At 36.1% G+C, this 21570-nt stretch overlaps 2 protein-coding genes across 4 annotated transcripts; one reads left to right on the top strand and one right to left on the bottom strand.

Moving 5' to 3' along the window:
- Positions 1-517: 517 nt before the first annotated feature.
- On the bottom strand, positions 518-7634 carry LOC107720220 (solute carrier family 2, facilitated glucose transporter member 8-like). Its single transcript, XM_016527855.1, has 10 exons — positions 7341-7634; positions 6839-7001; positions 6420-6626; positions 5577-5676; positions 4786-4997; positions 3692-3841; positions 3489-3597; positions 2912-3085; positions 844-989; positions 518-757 (listed from the first exon to the last, which is right to left on the bottom strand). The coding sequence occupies exons 1-10, from the start codon at positions 7424-7426 to the stop codon at positions 611-613; spliced, it is 1494 nt and encodes a 497-aa protein (XP_016383341.1). The 5' UTR covers positions 7427-7634; the 3' UTR covers positions 518-610.
- A 291-nt stretch (positions 7635-7925) lies between these two features.
- LOC107720230 (tetratricopeptide repeat protein 16-like) lies at positions 7926-14521 on the top strand. Of its 3 annotated transcripts, none has more exons than XM_016527867.1 (13): positions 7926-8067; positions 8307-8362; positions 8441-8531; positions 8619-8762; positions 9112-9212; positions 10063-10192; positions 10279-10493; positions 11413-11690; positions 11862-12003; positions 12098-12263; positions 12839-12975; positions 13136-13283; positions 14289-14521. In XM_016527867.1, the coding sequence occupies exons 1-13, from the start codon at positions 8041-8043 to the stop codon at positions 14442-14444; spliced, it is 1791 nt and encodes a 596-aa protein (XP_016383353.1). In that variant the 5' UTR covers positions 7926-8040; the 3' UTR covers positions 14445-14521. The 3 variants fall into 3 exon arrangements, with proteins under 3 accessions (XP_016383353.1, XP_016383352.1, XP_016383354.1); XM_016527866.1 differs by lacking the exon at positions 7926-8067 and adding an exon at positions 8124-8198; XM_016527868.1 differs by lacking the exons at positions 7926-8067; positions 8307-8362; positions 8441-8531; positions 9112-9212 and having other exon boundaries at positions 8634-8762.
- The last annotated feature ends 7049 nt before the right edge of the window (positions 14522-21570 follow it).

Genomic DNA, 21570 nt, shown 5'->3' with positions numbered 1-21570 from the left:
GGCCCGAATCAGTTTTCTAAAGTGTTTTTGAAAAATCACATACCCTGCCTTTAATCAAAAAATAAAAGACAAAGAAAATCACTTTCTGCTGTTGACTGAATACGTTTTATAACTTTAATGGTAAGCATTAATCTGTATTTAATTTTTACAATGAAGACTACAGAAATTAAAGTAATCAAATGGAAAATAACACTGGATGTGTTATTTTACATTTGATTACTTTAATTTCTGTAGTATTTCTTACCTGAATAAAAACTTGACCTGAAAAACTTAAGTTTCATAGCTCTCTCTATTCTATTGCATTTATTTGTGCTGTTGTTTGCAATTGTTTTATTTGTTCTTATTTTATTACTGACTTTTCACTTGTGTTTTTTAATGAAAATAAAACTTTGCGTTGAAGAAAAGTAGATTTTTGTTTGTATATGCTGTCAATTATAGTTCTTAGAAAGAAAATCGGAATCGGCAAAAATCGGTATCGGCAGATCACACTAACAAAAAATCGGAATCGGCCAAGAAAATTGCAATCGGTGCATCTCTATTAGAAACCGTAAAAATGGCATAATAGGGGCACTTTAAAATGTTGGTATTGTCCCTAAGGGAAAAAACTTGTCTAGCGCTGATAAGTCCCCTTAAAACAGGCTTGAATCTCCTCCAGAGTTTTGCCTTTGGTCTCAGGGACAAAAATAGCAGTGAAGATGACATTGAGAGCACAGAGTCCAGAGAACATCCAGAATGTCCCTGCGCTGGTTATGGCATCCTAAAAAGAAACATTATTGATCCTGTATTAGACCTTTTTGTTAAACCTAATACGTTTCTGGGGAAAATACATGACCGTCAGCTCACCATGAGGTTCTGGAAGGTCTTGGTGACAATGAAAGCACAGGTCCAGTTGGTAAGCACACACAGAGCACTGCCCAATCCCCTCACTCGGGTAGGAAAAATCTCAGACATCACCAGCCAAGGAGTAGGACCCCAGCCAAGAGCAAAACCTGATTAACACATATTTATGATAGTCTGCAGTCTATTTACTGACCCTTTTATGCATATTTCAATTATGACAAATCTTGGAATAGTTTTAGCATGTTAATCGATATGACAATGATAATGTATTTGGTCTTGGTGGAATAAATCTGCGAAATGTGCTGCTGCTATTGCTGCAGAGCAAGTACCGGCTTGCTACTGCCAATAAATGCAAAGGCACGCTGCTGTGAACATGTAAGATATGCTGCAGCTGCTGCAGGGTGTCTAAAGATATGAACAAGTTAAATTTAAGACTTTTTAAGGCCTTTTTAATACCACCTTATGTGAAATTTAAGACCAAGCCTGTGATGGAAATACACATTATATTACATACGTATATGTAATATTTAACGCGTTTAAATGTAAAAAGAAAACAAAATATCATCGCTGTCAAAAATTCTATTTGTTATTACGATATACAGTGAACTTTTCATATCAGCAGACAATATCCCATACAAAATATTCCCACAAAACAAAAGTGTCGCATCACCAAGATTTTTGGTGGTGTAAACTATTTATTCTGAAGCAATATTTTCATACTTAAATCTGCATGTTTTTAATATTTACCACAGGATGTCATTTACCTTTATAAAGGTCAATATTTTTTTTTTACCTTATTAAATGTATCTTTCAAGTCAAATTCTTACAATTGATCAAGAAATTTAATACACTACAGGGCTGTTACCAATCAAATTAAATAATTACAAAATTACAACAGCAATAAATAATGTCATGGGATTAATGTTGTAAATAAAATTTTGAACATACAAATAAGAAATGTTGGGGAAGTACTCTTGATGGACACTCACTGGGTACGTCAGACTGGAGAAATGTTTGTGGTAATGTGACCAAAAATATTTAAGACCTACTGAATCTGAATTTAAGACATTTTAAGACTTTTTAAGGCCTTATTTTAGGAAAACTTTATTTAAGACATTTGAAGACTTTTTAAGGACCCGCGGCCACCCTGTGCTGCATGAATAGGCATATATAAATCTGATAGCAGATATAGACAGGTGGAGCTGGGGGAGGTGGAGTGTTTCAGAGGGAACCAGCTTACAGTGAACACTGAACCAGATTATTTAAATGTTGAACATTGGCTGCAGAATCAGCAGAGGCCAATAAGCTTATGCCATGCATGAAATGATGTGGCCAATCAGCCTGTGCCATTTAGAGTTTCATGACTGAACTTGATATTTCACCAAAAATAGGAACTGGACAAAACCTCAAGTACAGCAACATAGTGAAAACTAGACATCACTGTATAATTTGCTTTATCTTTATGTCAGTCTGCATCTGTAAAATAATTGGTATCTAAATGGACATAAATTCTGATTACAACTCTTATTTTATCAACTGTTTCAGATGAACTTGTTCCTAAATGGTGCGTACAAACAAAATGAATTGCAGGTAGCCACCTTACATGTCAATTAAACACTTACCATGTATGTGGTTGTAGGCTAGAATAAGCTGAACATTTTATCTTTATAGTTCTTTATATTTGAACTAAATTGAGTTGGACAATGACACTATTGTCTTCTGTGGAGCTGCTTATAGCAGAATTGAAATCGTTTCATAATTAATGAACTTTGCAACATTAACAGTTATTGAACTGAACAGGAGCAACACTGAACTAAATTGAGTTGAATAATGACACTATTGACTTCTGTAGAGCTGCTTTACTGACATTGAAGTCGTTTCATAATTGATGAATTTTACATTAACCCTTATTTTCCAGTTTATTACTGCAAAGCTGCTTTTAAACAATCTGTATTGTATAAAGTGCTATATAAATAAATGTAACTTGACCACATACAGCAGGAAATCTTAGTACAGTTGCTAAATACTTCTTGTTCTATGGTAAGTTTCAGTGAAATACATTTCATCTTACCTGCAATGAAAAGGCCCATGCTTCCCACAGCCAGCCAGGCCAGGTCTGTAGGAGGCTGCTCTGCCAGAGAACCCTGGGCGTCTATTAATACACTCGTCAGTGAGGAGTTATTATGCTTCACAGTCAACTTGAAATATACTCCAAACACTGCTTCACTAACACACATGGTGACACCTTGTGGGGGGACACAAAATTAAGGACAATCCATTTATAGTTTTTTCCAAAAACAGTAGTGCAAATGGTAACACTTTACTTAAAGCCTTTATGTATAATGCATTATAAAGGGTTATTAAAGGGTATAATGCGTTAAAATGATTCATAATGTGCATTGTAATACATTATATCTTGTCGTAAATAATTGTAACCAAATTTAAAATGCATAGTGTAACAATGAATTGATAAGTGTTATAATGTTTTAACTGTGGTTACAATTATTCATTAGATTGTACAATGCATTATAAAGTGCAATACAAGGTATAATTAATGCATTAAAACTACTTTTATAATGCATTATACATAAAGGCTATAAGTAAAGTGTTACTGTGCAAATGTATCAGTTTATTAATGATGTTGCTACCAGACAAGATGAGGAGAACTTTCCGCCCAGCCTTGTCCATGATAGCAGCAGCAATTGCAGTGAAGACCACCTGTGTGGCTGCAACAATAACAGTGGCCACATCGCTGCTCTGTGGTGGAAAATAAAGAACATTACAGTGTGCATTTAGCATAAATAAAGCTGAATGAATGAATGAATGAATGAACTTCATCAACAAAACTCACTTTGAAATGGGCCTGCTCGAAGATTGTCTCTGCATAAAACATGATGGCATTAATGCCGGTTAATTGCTGGAGAAGCATCATCATAATGCCTATGCCTAAAGGCTTAAAGACACCAGGGTCCTTTAGATCCGCCAGACTGAAGCTTTGCTCCTGTAATCAATCAAATGTCAACCTTAGTGACTTGTATACAGTTGTACACAGAATTTTATTTATTAAATTAAAAAAAGCTTAAACTCTGGTTGGTAACACCCACATTTAATCATTTAATTCAGCTCCTGTTGGATAAAATTTGAGATAGTTCACCCAAAAATCTAAATTCTGTCATCATTCACTCACCCCTATGGTGTTCCAAGACTTTCACTCCTTTACGAAACACAAATCAAGATATTTTTTTTGAAACCTGAGAGATTTCAGTTTCTCCACTGAAAGTCCACACAATCAAAAAATTGAAGCTTCAAAAAGTTCATAAAGACTTATAAAGAAATCGATATGAACTGAGCGATTTAATCCAAGTCTTCTGAAGAGACATTTTATACTACGAATATATAATTTTATATAATTTTTTTATTTTCAATAGATTTTTTTCCCACATTATAAACATTGTCCACAAGAACGAATAAAGTCTGTTTGTCAAGCAAGAATGGCTGTGCTTCCGTTTACCATATTTGAAGAGCTCTATATATGTGCATTGCTCAATGTTTATATTTAAATAAAAGCCTAAATTAAATGTATTTGTCATATAAAGTGGTCATGTCTCTTGGATTATACCACTCAAATCGTGGATTTTGAAGCATTTTTTGTGGAACAGACTTTCATTGGAGGGACATAAATCATCATTAAAAATATATTAATTTGCGTTTCAAAAAAATAATGAAAAGTCTAATGGATTTGGAACAACATGAAGCTGAGTAAATGATGACAGAATTTTCATTTTTTGGTGAACTATGTTTCATCATTGAATATCCAGTTCACTCAAAAATGTTATATTAGAAATTTCACATTGACTTTAACCTTGAACTGCAGCTCAATATGTAATACTAAAATTGAGAGCTTTGAACTTTGAGATGTGAAATGAGGAATTTGTGATGTCTAACTTCATTGTTGTAGGCCTCTTCTATTCTAGCACACTCCCACTCTGCCGGGGCATCAGGGCCCCTGAGGAAGCGCAGGGCCTCCTCTGCCTCTCTCCTTTTCCCTTGGGAGAGCAGGAATCGTGGTGTCTCCGGCATGAAGCACATAAACACCAGCATTATTGTGGGAGGGATAGAGGATGCAATTGCTAACCATCGCCAGTCCAGGAACAAACCTTGAAAAAAATGTGCATTATTTAAAGTGATAGTTTGCCACAAAATGAATTTTGTTATCATTTACTCACCCTCATGGCATTGTATAAATATTACTATAAATTACTGGAGGTACTTTTAAGGTATACAGTATACTATTACTGATCACACAGAATGGGTCAGGTTTTCATACTCTTCATATAAACACAGCACAGATAGAGAAATGTACAATGCAGGCTCTGTGTATGTTTAAGAGGGACATTCCTGAGCTAACTTGACCTAGCCATTAATGCAATACTGAAAGTCTTTCATAAGGATTCTCGCCAGCACAAATTAGGGAGGCATTCACACAAATCTGATCTGATTTCAAAGAACAAATAAAGTACGGGAGTGCAGGGATGCATTGGAAAAGAGACAGTATACAGTATGTGTAAGATCTCACTGTAATTAAAGAAGGTTGAAATGTGTCCTCCGATTAAACATTAACAATCATCTCATAGAGCTAACTGAGAGCAGAGCAGCTCTATTTACTCTCAAAGGCACTCAAGTGTCATAACTTGTATGTCACAGTTCAGTCACAAGTTTAAAATGAGGGCTAATACCTGTTATATAGGCTCCCATAATGCCTATCACAACCATAAGTTGCACGCACGAGCCCATAGTTCCCCTAACACGCTCATGAGCCGTTTCAGAGATGTAGAGCTGCAGAAATGGAGAGCAAAGTCAAATGGATAACGTTCTATTGAATTAAATTTCCAAAATTTGGTTAAAAACATGGTTCACAGAATTTCAATTGTTAACTACGGTCTGCAGTTCTACAATAACAACAACAACAATAATTTCTGAGAGCATTTCCCCCATTTTTTTCCCCCATAGGAGTTTAAAAAACTTTGTTGAAGGATTATAAGTCATGAAAGGAACCAAACCAACCATGAAGTGAATAACAATGACAAAATTAGATTTGAAGCAAAAAAAATTACACTACATTACTACGAAGCACTGCGTATGACATAACCCAATTAAATGATGGAGAAATATAAAACTATTCATTTAAAGGTGTTGATTATATATAGAAACAATATATTTTAAGCTTATTGCAAAATATACCTATGTATATACAAATATTTCAGGACTTTAGGAGCATAAGGAGACTGACGCTGTTATGTCATCTGCTGTGCTTCATGCAAGAAGGTGGACGCTAAAGAGCCCATGATTCTGATTGTGGGAGACTTCTTTGCAGAATCTTGTTTTTACCAGGAATTTTGCTGTTAAACATGAATATTTAAAAAAAATTATAATAATGCAGACTGATAGTTTCAACAAAAGCAAATACAACCTCACTGCTCACAGTAGGTCTTAAGGTTTAGCATTTATTGTTAAAAATCAATTCCCCTATAGAGAAAATCTGGGATTTTTACTTCCAGCAATACACTGGTAATACTTACAGGTACAACAAGAGAAGTCACTCCACTGGCTAGACCAGTGAGCACTCTGCCCACATATAACATCCAGTGGTTCTGAGCAGCGATAATGATGGTAAACCCACAGATGAAGGGTAATGCACAAAACATAAGGCTCAATTTTCGTCCAATCTTCTCGACAATCCATCCTCCAAGGAGACCCCCAAGAGCTGCACCAATGGTCACCACGGACTATAAGACAGAGAATCATAATGTTGTTCCGTTGACATCAGCATCTTTGCTAAACTTTTTTTTGCGGACAACTAACTTTGGATTTTGGTATTTAAACATCCTCCAACTCAGAAACTAATGGCATTGTAAGTTCTGATGAACTAAAAATGATAAGCATTTACCTGAAAAAATAAAATAAAATAAAAAAAGCAGGACCTAAAGCATTCACATACCCCAAACCAGGAAGCTTCCTCTATGCTGAGCTGCAGTCTTGGGTCTTGGATTTTGCGGAGTTCAGGTATGGCAGGAGAGCTATAACCCAGGACAAACCCAAAACTCAGGGGTCCCAGAACTGCTGCGAATGTGGCAATGTACAGCTTCCCATTCTTAACTTTACTGTCGAGCAAAAGTAGTTACACACAAATCAGCTATGGATAAGGTTAGCATTCTTGTTAAACAGGTTTTCCATGAGTACAGGAACACTGTATGTTAAGTCATTGTCAACTCATTCTGTTGACAAAATGTAATGATTCTTCGTTGACTTGACTTTAAACAAATCACGGAGTGAATAACATTTTCAGTGCCAATAATATGTGATCACACAACTAACAAAAAAAAACAGTAATAGTACCATAGTTTTTTGTGTGGATATACACCGTGTTCTTTGAAGCACCATGGAGTAGCATGTAAATACTATCATAAGTTGCATAAAAGTGACCATAAATTCACACTTACTCCAGATAGGAGTCCTGCTCTGATCTGTCCTCGTCTGTCTGCTCATCGTTGACCAACAGTGGTCTGGTCTCCTCATAATCATCCATAGCGTCTCCTCTCGCAAACGATAATCAAATAATCAAGCACTTCACAGATAATCGCCACCCACAAACTGTGCTGTTATGTCATACATTACAACTGACAAAACATACACAAGTTCAACCAGCGAAGTATCAAAGGCTTTGTTTTTCAGCATCCCGAGGAAAAACGCTTTATTCACTTGTCAGTGAATTGTCAGCTGACAGTAATACATACCTGCTGACCAAAGACGTTGCGATTTCAAAATAAAAGTCCGTTATTATTCCTTTGTGCTTGCATACAAGAATGCACACAAAATATTTATTGCCTATTTTTTTTTAAACATTTGATCTAACATTGTGTTTTTTCATTAATTTTATAAAATTATCACTTTGCACTAAAAAGTATTTTAAAATATGTTTATTAAAAACACATTTCTACATACAGCCGTTGCTCTTCTTTTGCCATTTAACTGTTCCCATAGTTACTAAATGTTTTCAAAAGTGCTTTTAGTTTCAGGGTCTGCACTGTTTGTTGATTTGTTTTGGTTGTGGGAAATAAACGTGAGGACTCTGGAGGTTTTTAATTTTCTTTAAGTGCTTTTATAAACTTAAACTTTTACTTATGCACCTCTGTTGTCAATATGAATCCACCTGTTGGCTGTGCCGAGGTTCGTATTTTACGTGTGTGCAACATTTCTTGCTGTGTGTGTGAAAGAGAGAGAGAGAGAGAGAGAGAGAGAGAGATGAAATAGTTTAGTACATATTCATGCAGTTGAAAAATGTCCATGTGTTCTCAGAAGTGAGAATCATTCCTGGTCATGTCATTCAAGCAAGCAGAACTAGGAAATAATAAGTATTCGAATATATTTATTTATTTATACAAAAATCTGTATTTCTCATTTTCCAGAAAAAGAAACCGGATATGTATGGGGAGCGCATAATAAAAGAAAAGACCGAGAAACAGTAAGTGAACAGATGTTTATAAACAATACTACAGAGTCTAACTGAGAAGCATATTTACACATGTGCACATGTGTCTAGTTATGAAGCAGGTGTTGGTGCCATGTCACAGTCTCACTTTGACAAGGCTGTGTCCTGTTTCTCAAAGGCCATTCTACTCCAGCCACATCAGGTAGAGGTCAGGCTATGGATTGTATATGTACTCCATAATTATTTGGCTCTAAATATTAATCTGATTTAATATTCTCACCACCTGCAGACTAAGTTTTATGTCCAACGAGCAGAAGCATATCTTCAGCTGTGTGACTTCCAATCTGCAGCACTAGATTACAAACATGCCTGCAGTCTGGATCCCCAAACTGAGGCCTACCCTCAACAACTTGCCTTCATCTACTACCTGCAGGTACAACAATTAATTTATTCACAGATGACAGAAACTAGATTATGAGCTTTAAATATTACAAATGGTATCGCCTTTGCTGTTTGTGTTTTGAAATGAATCCATTCATTAACACATTTATAAAACATTAAGTTTGCAGTCAAAAGGTCATTAGAATTATGACTGTTGTTTTTTTTTCTTTTTGCCCTTTTGATCTTTACCCCTAATGCCCATTTTATTCATATTTATTTGCATAGTTGAAATGCACAATTTTCCCTGCAATAAAATGTGCATGAATTTATCACATATGGTCCTCTGCTGTTATTCATTGTTAATGACCACATATCTGTGTATGTTCTAACTGACCTTATAGGGCCAGTGTTGTTTTGATTTAGGGAAGTTTCTGGAGGCTCTGGAGTCTTTCACAAAAGCTGCAGAACTCAAACCCTCCTTTCGGCCATATCACACGAGAAGGTCAGTGCAGACTGTACCAGATATTTAAGTGCCCTTCAAAGAGATTTTAAGTCTACGTGTGTCTGAACTACTAGCTAAACTAGCATCATGGTAACACCAAAATACCACTAGGTGGCGCTACATGCTCTCTCTTCACCTAACTATCATCACCTACTGGTGTTCACATTATTGAGTGCTATTGCTTTTTTCTTTACATTTCCATTGTGTGTGTGCAGTATTTAACTAAATGCAACATATTATTCATATAATTCTCAAGTTATTACTGAATAAAAGCGAACTCAAAATGGATTTGGACAATCAAGCCACATTTTAAAATATGTGTATGTTTAAAGTAGCATTTATTTTTTAAGAAATATAGTTTAAAATATAGCTCAATATCACTCACCCTTTTCATGAAAAAAAATTAAACAATTTAATTAAGGAACTACATTATTGAAAAAAAATTAAAACAATAGACATATTGTTCAAAATGAACAAAAAACACCCAAGCACATTCTATAAATAGCCAGAATTAGCGCCAGGCGATAAACAATATCATATCAAGATCACGATTAAAATGTATGTGGATAACGATGATAAAAATCTGAAAAAGGCTGAAAAGTCGGTCTAAACAGGGTCAAAATGACCCTCAACAGTCTTAAAGTGTTAAAAGATATTGGCTAGAAAAGTGCAGTTAGTCATTTAGTTTTGTTGCTGATGACACTTGGTTTGATATTTTGGATCCAATGCAATGCAATACAGGCATTTTTAAGTGTGACGTAAGTGTTAAAAAGTGTCCTAAAAGAGTTTGGGACCACCGTGGATACCATGAGATCATAATTTTCCATAATTGTTGTATATGTATTCATAGTTTGGCTTGTCTGACCGCTCTTGGCCGTTACTCTGACTGTCTTCGGTTGGTCAATAATTGGCTGGAGACGGACGGCCAGTCAGCAGACCTCTTCACTCTGAGAGCTCGCCTTCACCACCAGCTCAATCAGGTCAGACCATCATTCACAGCCTTCAGAAAAACATTTCCCTTCAAGTGACTGTAATAAACAGGTAAGAGGACTGCGTGTCTCCTCAGATGACTTTGTGCTATCATGACTTGAGGTCAGCACTCAGGCTGAAACCGTGCTGTCCAGAGGCACAGGCACTGCTGAAGAGGCTGAAGGAAGCAGCGGATGATTCCCATCAGGCAGCTGTTGATAAGGCATTGAAGGGAGAGCTTTCAGATGCACTGGGGAAAATTAACACCGCTCTGGAATATAACCCCAATAAAGCACAGTACTACCTCTTTAGGTAAGGGGCATTTACTGCCTGCTAAAGAATTGGCCTTTTGTGACAGTGATATTATTCCATTTAAATTAGTATTATGATATGATATACACACTCAATTTAGGTTTTATATGAATTTTCTGTTACAATGATTTTTTTTTGCTTTGCTTTTCTATTACCAGTCAAAAATTTAGACACACCTATTATTTATATTACTATTTTCCAGGGTTAGGGTTATTACTGTTTTCCATGAAATACGAAAAATTTATGACACAAATTAGTTTTTTTTTACTGTATATTTCAACCTATACCTTTCAACAATTATAGCACAAACAAGTGCATTACAAGCAATTACAAAAAGTGGATTACATTGATAATAATTAATAAATAGATAAAAGGGACACAAGAAAATTAAATTAAAATATACTTTTTGGATGGAAATCAGACCAGCAATACTTGATGAACTGGTCTTTTCAGCAGTGATATACTGTATGACTATCTTGTTTGTACAGTATATGTGTTGTAAATGCTTTAATAAGAAGTAAATTCAAATCAATCAATCAATAAATTAAATAAAAAATGAACTACATATAGTGAAGTAGACATATAATATAAATGGTATTAATTGGATACAGTACATTAATTCGTCATTTACTCACCCACCACTTGTTCCAAACCTTTATGAGTTTAATCTGCTGAACACAATAGAAGATATTATGAGGAATGTTGGTAACCTTCCATATTATTTTTTCCATACTGTGAAAATCAATGGCTACGTCAACGATTTGGATATCAGCATTCTTCAAAATATCTTATTTTGTGTTCAACAGCTGAAAGAAATTCATACATATTTGGAACAACTTGAGGGTAAGCAAATGAAGACAGTTTTCATTTTTGGGTGAACTATCTCTATAAAATACACATAATTTCTGCCTGCTCATAGGGGGATTCTATATCGGCGCCTGAAAGACTTCACTGCTGCCATTGAGGACTTGATTCTTGCTGTTGAGTTCTGTGGGGTTGGAGAAGATCCTTCTCAAGGAGGCATGCAGGACATTTCAGAGGATTTAGAGGAAGATGCTCAGATCCAACTCATACTCACATACAATGATTTTGCCATTCAGTGCTTCTCCCGGAATCTGTACGGTGAAGCCATCATGCTGCTGAACAAGGCCATAGAGAAACAGAGAGATGCAAATGAGCTGTTCATCAACAGAGGAGGTGTGGACTGAGAAATAAAGAGGTTAATGGGTGTTGGGCTGAAAGTGGCGTAAAGATGGTGATATTTCTTGTTGAATTAGAATTTCTTAAATGGCTTGGTTGTTTCACATCACTCAAAATAATGGAGCAGAATTTGTATTCTACAGAGAAAATCTGTCTTTTTTCCTCCAGATTGTTTTTTTAAGCAGTGTGAGTGGACTTTTGCACTTGCTGACTATCAGCAAGCAGAGGAGATGGACCCTGACAACACGGATATCTGGCTACGGCTTGCTGTTATTCACAATACACTGGGTCTGCATAGCTATGAAGACAAGTAGGTTTAAACTATGTGGTTAAGTATGAAATTCTAAACATATTTCTTTACCTTGTGCCTCTTGATATTATTTTAGAAATGTGTTTTGTTCCAGGAACTACCAGGAAGCAGCAGGCAAGTTTTCTGTTGCTATAAGGTACAACCCTGGTGAAGTACATTACTATGAGAATCGAGCCAAAGCTTATAGCAAAGTGGCCAAAATGGAGGAGGCCAAGATGGATGCCATCAGAGTCCTTATCTTGGAGCCCACCAATGATCAGGCAAGTCTCTCTTTGTTACATTCCCAAACTACGGTAAATGTTCCTAATCAAATATGGATAAAATGTAATCGATGCGTTTCAGAAAGGCGGGGCGTAGAGGAGAAACAATAATGTACAGTATGTGGAAAATAATGTGTTTTTTTAACCTTAAACCGCATAAACACATTTCATTACACCAAATACACAAAATAATGTTCTTTTTAGCAGCATCATATGACCCCTTTAAGGTTTTAAAACTTTTTGATGATGCCAAAACCCCCAAATATGATAATCACCATGTGAGGAAAAATGGCTATAAATTGTTATGTACAGACCCATTTATAAATATTATAATCATAAAAAAGTTGTTTCCAAAAATAATTATTTTGGCTTCTAAATGTAATCAAAAAATGATTAAATATGATCTGGAGAACATTTAGAAATAATAGGTGAGAAATTTTGTTATCTAAAATTTTCAAACTGGACTTGAAAATAATGACTTTAAGAATAGCAAGTGTATACAACTTTATTTAGTTGTTTTAGATAGAAAAAGGCCATCTTTAAATGTAGTTTATCATTCCTAAATCTCATTTTAGGTGTTGCCTTTGCTGTCCAGTCTGCTCCCAGGATGCTCCTTGACAGATATTATGTCCTGTGCCACTGCACAGTCAGTCACAACCCAGCTGACGGCAAAGATTCAGGCTTTCAAACTAGCAGTCTCCAAGGTGTCAAGGTTTGTGAGCATGCTGATGAATAAACTCACTGTGGTGTAGTTTGATTGTAGAGATGCCTGGGTTCTCTTATCTTCAGAAGAGTTTATGCTAGATTGTGTGAATGTAGGTTTATTGCTAGGAATCAGCTTTTAGTTTTAAGAGCTCCATTTCTTCTGCTAGAATTGGCAGGATGGCCCTTGCCAAGGAGGAGAGTCAGTCACAAACATCCTCACAGAAGTTACAGGCTGAAGATGGTTCAGAGGAGATGATGAAGCCATGCGTCACTCCAAGAGAGGTGCAATGCAAGCTAGTCAAGAGAAAACAACAGGTAGACATGTGCCAGATCTACACATAAAATTGTTTGCTACTGGTGTTGTAAATACTGACCAATACAGTGATAGAGAGCCACATTACAACCCCATCTCATGAAAGTGCATATAAATACCACGAGTTTCTTTTTCTATTTGGCGTACTATTTATATGCAGAAATTGACTTTGGCGTATATGATAAGCAATGGTTAGGATTAGGGGTGTGGGGTAGGTGCGTATTAAATGTACGCCAAAACTGCGTATCATATGCACGCCAAGACATTGGATATCATATGCACGTGAAAACTGCGTATCATATACACGCCAAACACGTGCGTATCACATGCACGCCAAAGTCAATTTCTGCGTATAAATAGCACACCAAATAGAAACCGAAAATCGTGCTATTGATACGCATTTTCATGAGACCGGGCTCCAACATTATTTATCACCCACACTTCAGACATTATCACTGAAATTTTTGGAATCAGTAATATATTTTTATGTTTTTATTTCCCAAGGTAGTGTTTAGCTGTTTAAAATTGATAATGCAAATTATTAATGTTTGAAATGACTGTTTTATAATTTAATCTTTACTTGTGAAGGCAAAGCACCATTTTTCCAGTCTTCTTAGAAAAGCTATTACCTCATCCTGAAGAAATTATTTGAAAGTGCTAATTTAGTACTACAGAATTTTTTTTTTAATAATCTTAGCACAGTTTGAAATGGCTGTACTTCTTAAAAGTGCGGAATTATTCACTACTGAAGTTCAAATTTGGTTTAAAAATGGCCAACATTTTTTTTCCATATAAACTTATATTGTTCATATTACATTCAAAACTAATTTGTCAAGAAAACAACTTTCGGTCCACTGTAAGAACGTGTGGAATAAATAACAAATTATTTGCTCCAGTTATATTTCTTTCATTTTTTATGATATCATTCCCAGTTAAATGTGTGTGTTTTCTCGGAAAGGCTAAATCTTTTAACTTGTGGCATGAATCTCTTCTGTTTATGGTGTCAGTTGAATCAAGCTGTGAAAAGAGCCCTGCAGCAGAGGCAGCCCCTGCACTATGACGGGCCCCGTCTGGCCCTTCACCACCCCGTACGTGAAGAGCCTAGCACTCGGGAACGGCCGTATGTGTGGAGGAAATTTGGGGGCTTTGGGCTCAATTGTTGAAGGCTCATTGGTATGAATCAGTCTCAGCGATTCTGGTGACTGGGTAATCTGTAATTCCCTTAATACTTTGGGTTTTAGACTTAAAGGGATGTTTCAAACATGAAAATTTTGTCATCATTTAGTCACTTTCTCTGAACCTGTATGGCTTTCTTTCTTCTGAGGAAAAACAAACAAAGACATTTTGAAGAACACTGGAGTCCAAACATTGGAGTCTGAACATACATTTTTTTTAAAGAGTTTTGCATACAGTTTTGAAACAAGATGAATATATGAATTATGTATTATATTTCCTTGAAGGTTAGAGATTGTTTTGGCATTATATTTGATTGAGTCAATTCCTTGCAATAATGCTGTGGGAGTTGTTTTGTTCATAGCAGCTGTTGCTGCTCAGAGGTCCTCAGCAGCTGGGGAAACAGCTGAGAAAGTGAGCCAGAAAAGAGAACAGTATAAAAACACCACTGGCAGCTGATCCCAGACTTTTATCACAGACGTTTACACTCCCTTGCTAATAGTGAAACACATGTTTTCAGCTCCTAGAGGAGACAGCCTGAGATTTTTTTGGCATTGCAACAATAGAACAATAGGACGTCATTTTCTGACATTTATTGTCCTTGTGCAAAAAGAAAACATACATGAAATAAAGACTTTAATTTCTGTAACTGACCATTTAGTCCAGTCTACGGTTATGTAGACTGCGAAGAAGGCATTCACTCAGCTGTGTGGTGATTTATAAACTTCACTTGACTTCCAGCTTATCTTTGTCGACGATTTGAAGTAGCACTCAGTTATTATCATCACATTAGACCTTAATCATTTTAGACACCTTATTGATTTTAACACTGATGACAATGAGGCTGTGAGGGATAGACTTACAGTCTTGACAATGGCACGCAGTGTATAAAAGTCCTAGATCCATGTCATGTTTGCCAGCTCACAGCTTTTAAAACTGTTTAATGGAGTGAAAGTAAAAAATAAATAAATGTACAAAAGTCGTGTAGTGTATTTCAGCCTACATTTCAGTTTAGTATACAACCAGAACACATAGTGTGGCATTTTGTGTCCCAAAACACACTGGAAATGTCAGACTTGACCTGACATTTCCAGTGTGACACATGAACCAGAAGCGATGTTACCCAGAATAACTTGTCCTTCTTAAAAGAATAGTTCACCCAAAAATTAAAATTTGCCAAAGGAGTTTATTTACTTTTATGTTAATTCTCAATGAAATAAATTAAACCTCTATGAATGACCTTAAATTCTTATTTAGACAGTAGGACAAAGCTTTGAATGCATCTGTCTTAATATGGGGAAAGTAAAAAATAAATAAATGTACAAAAGTCGTGTAGTGTATTTCAGCCTACATTTCAGTTTAGTATACAACCAGACCACATAGTGTGGCATTTTGTGTCCCAAAACACACTGGAAATGTCAGACTTGACCTGACATTTCCAGTGTGACACATGAACCAGAAGCGATGTTACCCACAATAACTTGTCCTTCTTAAAAGAATAGTTCACCCAAAAATAAAAATTTGCTGAAAATGTACTCACCCTCAGGCCAACAAAGATGTAATTGAGTTTGTTTCTTCATCGGAACAGATTTGGAGAAATTAAGCGTTACATCACTTGCTCACCAGTGGATCCTCTGCAGTGAATGGTTGCCGTCAGAATGAGAGTCAAAACAGCTGATAAAAACATCACAATAATTAACAAGTAATTCACACAACTCCAGTCCATCGATTAATGTCTTGTGAAGCAAAAAGCCGCATGTTTGTAAGAAACAAATCCATCATGGCCTGATGGTGAGTACATTTTCGTTTTTGGGTGAACCATTCCTTTAACTGCTTCCTCATTATTTGATTGGACTGCCAAGAGTTAGACATTTTTACAAAAAATTAGACTAGATGATGTTGACTGCACTACACAAGCTGAATTAAGCATACAATGCAGTGAGGTTATGAGACAGCAATGTAGCTTATAACTCTTTGAAATATATATCATAGCATAATGCATACCGTTTCACATGCTATTTTTTTAAACAATAAGTATTTGAATCGGTATGCTTTCAAAAAGTTTGGTATAAATTGTGCATTAAACAGTATGCTAGTATTCCATGTCAAACTTAACCTAGGTTGAAGGTGGTTAAGCTAGCTATTCATTTTCAACTCTTAACAAGCATATTTAAAACCAGCCAATTAAGATGACTTAAGAAGTTCAGGCGGGTGTTTTAGAACAGAGGTAGTTTTTTCTTGAAGTTTACATGCTGTTACATGCAACAATACAAGTTTGGGATTGTTACATGCTGTTTTGTTTATTTGTCATCATTTGTATGCATAAAGCAGATGAGCTCATGTTTGTCTCCAGGGCACTGTGAGGCCTCATGCCTCTAGAGGGCCTCGTCTGCTGTGTATACAACTCATTTTCATGATGTTAGTTTTATGAAAACTTTGTGCTTCAGTAGTGTAGGTTTCATTCTTTCTCTAAACAATGAAACATTTGAGCCTATAAATATTGCGGAATCACATATTGTGATGTCTTGATGACTAAGACATGCTTGCATGCATGCATATGTGCTTTATTACTTTATTGGGTTTGCTGGAAATAAAATATCTAAAAATCAGGTGGAGTGCTTCTGGATGAGCATGCTGAAAAAAGTGAAATGGCTGTATCATTTATTTAAAGTGCATTTTTATATTCATCTAATCAAATCATGGTTTCTGGTTTAAACCTGTTTTGTTCAGTTCGTCTAAAAACAATAACACTTTTTTCTTGACACCAGAATGTTGATGTGCAGAGCACAGGCTGGCTAGCTTTACTGACTGCAGAAATGATTGTGGGTTTTATTTAATTTTCCTAGTGTTTTTTAGCCCATAGCAGAAAAGATGATGCATATTTTAAAAAGACATCACAATAAAAAAATAAGGTCTTTTGAAGAGAATATTCCCAACTTTATTTATAAGTAAACTAAATTAAAGATTGACTAACAAAATGTTTTTTCCACCTCAGTTTTATCTTCAAGGTCCCCTGAAGTGCCTTGAAACAAGCAGCATTATTCTATGTGGTGAGGTAATTTAAACTGAAACAGGAAAAGAGGGCGGGACATATCGAGCAGCCCCGCCCCCTTTTAAAATAGCCAATAGCGTTTAGTTTATATCTGCTCGGACCAGAGCCGTTGAGCTCGGTAAAGCCGTATTTGACAGCCACAGTCTAACAGATTACCCCTAGATTCAATATGAAACTCTTAGTAAATCAAAATAGTGGTCATAATCATGCTGAGGCTGTGTAGTTGTAAAAGTTTTGAATATAGGCTATGCCGACTTGCGCATATGATCCGCTCCGTGCGATAGCGTCTCTGGACCGGAGCCAAAGTCCGGAACAGACTGTGTGCACTGCCGCAGTTCGCGTGAAACAACGTGAAACCAGACCTCATTGATGTCAAAAAATTCGTTGAGCTGTTTTGGCGGAAGTGACAAACTGCAAGCTTTGAATGCTTATATCTTATAAATGCGAATTTTGTCACTGTTTTGGAGCACACTGCCTTATAGATAACCTTAAGACTAACATATTGATACTAACACCCACAAAACTTTAATTTTGATTTCAAATTCCTCATATTATAGCTAATTTAGCTTTTGTTTATAGTGAAATTAAGTTTAATAAACATTTCAACTTATGTCTAATGAAAATATGCTGATTAAATATAGTGTAGTCTTTATAATAAAGTCTATTTACTTTGTATGAATGTTTTGTTGAAAAGAAATGGTTTTGATTGACATTAAGTAAAAATGTAAGGATTGAACCAAACCAAACCATATGTGACCCTGGACCACAAAACCAGTCATAAGGGTCAATTTTTTAAATAAAGCTGAATAAATAAGCTTTCCATTGATGTATGGTTTGTTAGGATAGGACAATATTTGGCCGAGATACAACTATTTGAAAATCTGGAATCTGAGGGTGCGCACTTTAAAGTTGTCCAAATGAATTTCTTAGCAATGCATATTGCTAATCAAAAATTAAGTTTTGATATATTTACGGTAGGAAATTTACAAAATATCTTGGATGGAACATGATCTTTACTTAATATCCTAATGATTTTTGGCATATACAAATTTTGACCCATACAATGTTTTTTTTTTTGGCTATTGCTAAAAATATACCCCAGCGACTTAAGACTGGTTTTGTGCTCCAGGGTCACATATATATATGGTATATGGTATATATACACATGTGTGTGAACAAATTTGACTATATTTGGTCAAGAGTATCATTTTTTCCCAGTGCATATATTCATATTTTTAGCATGAAGCTCATTTCGGAATTAACATATAATTAACATCAGCTTTTCATTCACTTCTTCTATATTTCCATACTGGCAAGTACAGGAAGGTTCTAGTTTTTAAGAAGTGCACTAAGTTTGACATTTGACACCAAAGAACATGTCAGAGGAAGAAGGAAGTTGATCTTCTTGTTTTAAATAAATTACCTCGAAAACAAAAAAGAGGCTGAGAAGTGGAAGAGGGCTGTGGTGGCAGACGGGATTTCATGCTGCCAGCCAGCAGTCTAGGTACGTTTGCTTTCGAATGAACCTCACGGTGGTGGGGCTTGGTGGAGTTTCCTCAGACAGTGTGTGTGTGTGGGGTGGGGGGGCTGAGACCACAAACAAAGTGGTTTTAAACAGACAGTGGTCATAAAGACGCCCAAAAGTGCTTCACACTGGTGTAATAAAAGTGTAAGGTTACTCTTTTTGGCAGATTAGGACAGACGGCCAGGAGAGTCACGAGTTGCCAGCTTCCCCCCCAGACAAAAACACTTTTCTCTGGGCAGAGGAGCTGGTGGCCTGGCCTCTAGTCAAAGAAGTCTTTGCAGACCAAAATTTCATTCACGTTTGCCGGGAGACTGTTTTGTCTAAAACATGCCACGTGTGTTTGTAATTTTTGGAGAGTGTTAGGAGCGTGCAGATGGACTGACTTAAATGGACTGAAGTCTGAAATTCAATGAAGTTTAAAGAAAGCCACAAGATTTTTCTTTCTTCAACATCGTAATATAACAGTTAATTTTCCTTGAATGTACACAAACACAGTGTTTTCAAAATAAATACTACAATAAATCCTGAAAAACGATTTTATTTAAAAATGAAAAACGACAATTGATACATGAAATTGAACAGTGTAATAAATAAATAAATATATATTTACATAAAAACAAAAAAATGTATCCTTCAATCCGCAGCTATATCAAACCGTTTGTTTGCTTCTTTATAGGTTTAGTGTAGAGTTTAGTTGTACCCAGATGATGTCTGACCTGTCTGGCACAAACAGACGAATATAAAGAATTAAATGGCCTCTTTTACAGTCTCTTAAACGGATATAGACAAGTGGTCCCTACTGAGGAACCTTTGAAAGACAGTTTATTCATTTTGGATAGATAATGCGTCTGCTGTTTTTTTGCGACTCATAAACTTTCCAGCTGGGTTTGATGAGTCAAATCCAGTCTTGGTAATTTCTCTTTTCTTTTCAGATGAACTCTTCTTGTGACGGAGATTCTTCGCTGTCACAATCCTTATCTTGCCATGCGTCTTTAAACACGTTTCAGTACCTTTTTTAGTGATTTTGACATCAATCGGGCATCATGCTATCTCTGCAAATAAGTTGTCCAAGGCATACTTCGCCTGCTGGGAGGTCGCATTTTGGATAGATAATGCGTCTGCTGTTTTTTTGCGACTCATAAACTTTCCAGCTGGGTTTGATGAGTCAAATCCAGTCTTGGTAATTTCTCTTTTCTTTTCAGATGAACTCTTCTTGTGACGGAGATTCTTCGCTGTCACAATCCTTATCTTGCCATGCGTCTTTAAACGCATGTTTCAGTACCTTTTTTAGTGATTTTGACATCAATCGGGCATCATGCTATCTCTGCAAATAAGTTGTCCAAGGCATACTTGGCCTGCTGGGAGGTCGTATAACTGCTCTCACTTTCAGAGTGCTGTTAACAGACACAGTTTCTTGCATTACATGGTGCGTGGCCGGGATTTGTGTAATGGCAGGCCAGGACCACAGGTCCGCATCCAGGGTTTTTGAGGAGTAGTCCAGATAGTCCGTGCTTTTTCCTTCATCTGAGGCTGTGAAGTCTGCTATTGAGAAAAGGAGTGTGATTAACATGATGGACAATCTCTGGAAAGTTAAAGGTATAATTCACCCAAAAATGTCAATTCTGTCATCATTTAATCACCCTCATGTTGTTCCAGACCAGTATAACTTTCTTTTCTTCTGTTGAAGAAAAAACGTACTGGTAGCTTAGTGCATTTGCAATGAATGAGGTCTGAGGCTTTTAAGCTTATACTAAACTTAAAAGTCTATTATAAAGTATTAACTATTGCAAAGCTATTAAAGTACCATAAAAGTGGTCCATACGACTCAAACACTATATTCCAAGTCTTTTGAAGTTGTATGAAAAAGTGTAAGTAAAGTGATGGAGATTATAAGATTAATAATGTTACAAAATTACTGTAGAATGTCATAAATAATCTAAAACAAACAAGATGAGTTCTGGTGAATTGATAAGTGCTACAAGTGAATCATTTCCAGTGAACTGATAACTGCTACAAACTAATCACTAAAAGCCAAGGTCAAATTCCTGGCTGAATCATTCAGTCTTGTGAACTGAATCAAGTGATTCACTGAAAAGATCAGGCTCAAAAGAATGTTTCTGACATTCTGACATTGCAGCTTCTCTTATGAAAACAGGCCAAGGAGAGCTAAGATGTGTATGAAGACTTTTAGCGAAAAACAACTTATTATGGTCTGTTTCTCCAAAAGGCTTATGAATATAGCATGAGTTGTATGGATTACTTTATATAGGGGTTTTATATCATTTTTCAAGCTTAATAGATCCAGTCCCCACTTTCTTCATTCACATGAAAAAGAGCAATCAGCACAACACTAAAAAAAAGTCACCTTTTTTGTTACACAGAAGTCGTACAGGTTTGGGATGACATGACGGAGAATAATGACAATTCTTATTTTGGGTGAACAATCCCTTTAAATGCTCACTATGAGACTGTTTGTCATCTTAAAGTGGCTTTCAGGGTGAGGATCACCTCTACAGCTTCGCTCAGATAAAAAGATGCA

This window comes from Sinocyclocheilus rhinocerous, unplaced genomic scaffold (genome assembly GCF_001515625.1).
Source record: "Sinocyclocheilus rhinocerous isolate Xijiao unplaced genomic scaffold, SAMN03320098_v1.1 scaffold62, whole genome shotgun sequence".
In the NCBI taxonomy this organism is placed as follows: Eukaryota; Metazoa; Chordata; class Actinopteri; order Cypriniformes; family Cyprinidae; genus Sinocyclocheilus; species Sinocyclocheilus rhinocerous.
The sequence above is the reverse complement of the archived record's forward strand: the minus strand, read 5'-3'. Positions and strand labels throughout refer to the sequence as shown.